This window comes from Sinocyclocheilus anshuiensis, unplaced genomic scaffold, assembly GCF_001515605.1.
Source record: "Sinocyclocheilus anshuiensis isolate Anshui unplaced genomic scaffold, SAMN03320099.WGS_v1.1 scaffold612, whole genome shotgun sequence".
Taxonomy (NCBI): Eukaryota; Metazoa; Chordata; class Actinopteri; order Cypriniformes; family Cyprinidae; genus Sinocyclocheilus; species Sinocyclocheilus anshuiensis.
The window spans coordinates 104,170-108,810 of NW_015554098.1; the positions used below are offsets into that span (position 1 = coordinate 104,170).

At 36.8% G+C, this 4,641-nt stretch overlaps 1 protein-coding gene across 1 annotated transcript in view; it reads left to right on the forward strand.

Moving 5' to 3' along the window:
• The window catches only part of LOC107669540 (U3 small nucleolar RNA-associated protein 6 homolog), a 13,883-nt gene that overhangs the window by 5,236 nt on the left and 4,006 nt on the right, over positions 1–4,641 (forward strand). The window contains exons 10-12 of the mRNA XM_016461812.1: positions 2,152–2,232; positions 2,382–2,491; positions 2,708–2,774. Of these exons, the coding sequence (XP_016317298.1) occupies positions 2,152–2,232; positions 2,382–2,491; positions 2,708–2,774 (258 nt within the window). The remainder of the gene's footprint in view (positions 1–2,151; positions 2,233–2,381; positions 2,492–2,707; positions 2,775–4,641) is intronic.

Here is a 4,641-nt window from a genome sequence, read left to right on the forward strand (position 1 = left end):
CAAGGCTCAGTGCTTGGACCACTTCTCTTCTCCATCTACATGTCATCTTTAGGATCCGTCATTCAGAAGCATGGCTTTTCATATCATTGCTATGCTGATGACACTCAACTCTACTTCTCATTTCAACCAAATGATCCGACAGTAGCTGTTCGCATTGCAGCCTGTCTGACAGACATTTCTGGCTGGATGAAGGATCATCACCTTCAACTCAACCTTGCTAAGACAGAACTGTTCGTGGTCTCAGCCAATCCAGCACTTCATCACAACCTCTCTATACAGCTAGGTTCGTCAACCATAACTCCTTCCAGGACAGCCAGGAACCTTGGAGTTGTGATGGATGATCAGTTAAGCTTCACAGACCATATTGCTACAATGGCCCAGTCCTGCAGGTTTGCCTTATACAACATTAGGAAGATTAGACCCTTCCTAACAGAGCAGACCGCACAACTCCTTGTCCAAACTCTTGTTCTCTCCAGGCTGGACAATTGTAATGCTCTCTTGGCAGGCCTTCCTGCACGTACTATCAAGCCTCTGCAATTGATCCAGAATGCAGCAGCCAAAGTGGTCTTCAACGAGCCGAAGAAAGCTCACGTAACACCTCTCTTCATTAGCTTGCACTGGCTACCAGTAGCCGCTTGCATCAAATTCAAGGTACTGATGTTTGCCTACAAGACAACCACTGGCGCTGCACCAATATACCTAAACTCGCTAGTTCAGACCTACGCGCCCTCCAGAAGCTTGCGTTCTGCAAGTAAACGACGCCTCGTGGTGCCATCCCAAATAAGCACAAAATCACTCATCTCAATCCGAGCAGCTGAGTCTTTAGCCATTTTCAACAAATATCTAAAGACACTTCTTTTTCGCCATCACCTGACCAATTAATACTAGCACTTACCTATTCTATTCTATTCCATTCCATTCGGTCTAATTTATTTATATAAAAAAAGAGAAAAAAACACCTTGCTATGTGCACTGTGCTAGACTGAGACTTGTCACAGCACTTGTATATTGTTGCTCTCTCATTGGTCTGACTGCTTCTACTTTGTAAGTCGTGGAATAAAAGGATATTGTGGATAAAAACGTTTGCTAAATGACTAAATGTAAATTTATGCACTTATGCTTTTAAGACGTACAGTTTTATCAGTTAATGCATTCCCTGGGAATTGAACCCCTGACCTTGGTGTTGCTAGCACCATGCTCTACGGCTTCAGCTACAAGAATTCCTACAGATAACTGTAGTTAAGCCTCTGCTCAGTTCTGTCCTCAGTGCTCTTTGTAAACCAGCTAGTGAGAAATAACCATGTGTGCTGGATTATGAAGCCTGTAGTTACATAACCCGGCAAAGAGGCCGTTATCCAACCACATGGGAACATGATGCTATATATCCGATATCCGCATGCATAATTGTCCTGTTTCATTTCTCGGTCCTTCATATCTTTGTGTTTGTTTTGTCCAAACAATATGGTTCTGTCAGTTTCTTGTGGAATTAGAGATATTAAGGGAGAAAAGTGAAGGAACCCATTACTGTAATGAAATGTAATATAATACGATGAGGTCCAAATCCTTGTAGCAGTAGTGCAAATGCTCTTGTTTTCATGAATTATATTATCAGCAAGACAATTGTACATGAATTTCAGAATTTCTTTGACCGTGTAAAGCATAAATGTTCAAAATGTTCAAAAATGTGCAAAACCTGATTATCCAATTTGAGAATGTTCCAAAGAACATCTTTTGTACTTCACTGAAAGAAAGGAAATTGACTTGAATTGTACAAATGAGTTCCAAGAGTCAAATGTCACAAGTATGTATGTATGTATGTATGTATGTGAGAAGAGTTTATTTGCAAAAACAGATTGTTTTTTTTAAAGGTTTTTATTATGTTTTTATTGTGTTATTTCGTTAGTATTTTTAGTTATTTTTTTACCTAATCAAAATAACCCAACTGCAGTTTGATTGAGATTAATTGGAATGCATAATGAAAAAACATGATTTTGGAAAATTGTTAAAAAGTTATGTTTTTGAAAATGAACTCTTCATATATATTAATTTTTATTTTCACTTTTCATTGAAACCTTCATATATTTTCACTGTGGTATAGGGAGTTTTAACCCAAAGATATATTTAATAATCAGTCTATAATATGTTCTACAGGAAAGTCTGCCATTATGGCAGCTGCAGGCAGATTGGAGCATGACCTCACAGATACCAGAGGACACAGAGACCTTTTTTCAGGTGAGACATGACTTATGAAAAAAATGTTTGCACTAAAACTCGTCCAAGACCAATTGATTATGGTTGACATAAAGGCAATCAGATTAATGATTAATTTGAATTCTAATGTAGTTAATGTATTTAAATTGCTCCTGATCCTGTACTTGCAGAACGGGCTTCTGTCTCCAGTACCTGCAGTGTCATCTGCCATGAAGGAAAAATACCTTGAATGGCCATATAAAACTGGTGGTTACAAAAGGGCTAGAAAAACATTCACAAGGTACACATCAAATGAAGCTGTGCTCTATGGTGGGGCCTGAAAGGCTGAAGCCACTAGTAAAAATATTTATTATTTTGCATTGTTCTTATTTAAAATAATTGTTTTACAAATACTGAAATGTTATTTTCAGTTTGTTTTTTAACTTTTTGGACACCACTGTATATCTACAAATAAGGCACAAGCAATTTAAAAACAACCTCTTCTCTTGGGTTTCAGCTTACATGAACACAGACCCTTCACGAAGACATTCTTCATGAAGATGATTGAGATTGAAAAAGAGCAGGTAAAAGTGATGTAGCACCTGGTGACAGGTATGGGATGATATTAGACTCTAAATGATTAATAGATGCACGCACCATTATCCATGTAATGCATTGAGATTGAAAAAGAGCAGGTAAAAGTGATGTAGCACCTGGTGACAGGTATGGGATGATATTAGACTCTAAATGATTAATAGATGCACGCACCATTATCCATGTACTGCATACATTTTATGCATGTATCTTACTAACCACAAACAAATGCCTTTAAATTTGTGAAATTCGGGATTAAATGATTGTGCAGCGATTTGTACAAATAAAGATATGTTTGTGAATAAAAATGTTCTGTTCTGCATTAATATATCATAAATTGCTCATGCAAAAAGGAATCTGTGCATATGGGGATCAGGTGACACGCGTGCATTAATTGACGTCTAGTTCGAGTTGATCTTGTTCGGTTCATTTGGATTTTGAGACTTCATTTTCGCAGTTTACAGCATTTCTCGTCCCCCACACACACAACTACCAACGAACAGTGTTGGGCAAGTTACTTCCAAAATGTAATACATTATAAATTACTAGTTACTGTCTTTTGAAAGTAATTAGTTACACTACAATATTACTGTCTCTGAATTGTAATGTTACACTACTTTTGAGTTACTTTCACCAAAATATCCACATTAGAATTATAAAATGCCAAAATGTAGTTTATTGCTGCTCATTCTACATCCAGTGGAGGGTAATGTGATAGGGCTATATAGAATAAAATTATAAAATCATATTTAGATGCCGGTATGTAGGTCTACATTAATGTTACGTTGTAGTTTAGGTTAAACACAGATAAGCACAAACCGCATTATTACATTCATAATAATAATAAATAACACCAGTAAATAAAGCAAAATGTTATAATGTACAAACAATACGCAGGCACGGATTGTACGCAGTATGCACTATTTACTTTTACTTTACTTTCAGTCATTTTAAATTAATCAGTGTATCTATACGTTTGGTTGACTATTTTATTCTGATAATGAACAGGCTGCAACGTTTGCAATGCTGTATGTGTGTACGTGAGGCGCCTTTTTCTCTTCTCTGACCCCGCAGCTCTCTCCGATAGCTTTTAGTGTTAGTGGCACCAGTCCAGGTGTTTCCAGGTTTTACTCGTGCTATTTCTCCATGTTGAGAGTTTGGTGTTGCACATTTTGCACCTGACTATATGCATTCTTATCTTTTTCTCAGATGAACTGAAAATAACAGGAGTGTGTCCATCTCACAAATGTAGAATCCGTCTCTGCAGTCATCTCAACCATCTAATTCCAGCAACAGAAGATAGACAAACTAGTTTACCCGCGAAATTATTTCTCTGGTGCTGTTTTGCGGTGTTAATAAATTCACCACTTAATTTTGAGTTAAAATATATTGTTCTAACTTGCGTTGCTGAGATTGTAACGAGTAATAATATTACCCAAATTTGATTAGTAATGCGTTATATTACTGCGTTACAGCAAAAAGTAATATACTACTAATATTATTACTTTTGTAATGCGTTACTCCCAACACTGTTTATAACATCCATGGCACATATTGCTAAGCATTCTTATCCTTTTCTCCGATAAACTGAAACAGGAGTGTGTCCATCTCACAAATGTAGAATCTGTCTCTGCAGTCATCTCAACCATCTAATTCCAGCAACAGAAGATAGACAAACTATTTTACCTGCGGAATTTTTTCTCTGGAGCTGTTTTGCAGTGTTAGTAAATTCACCACTTAATTTAGTTAAAATATGCTGCTGTAACTTGCGTTACTGAGATTGTAACGAGTAATAATATTACCCAAATTTTATTAGTAATGCGTTATATTACTGCGTTACAGCAAAACGTAATATAC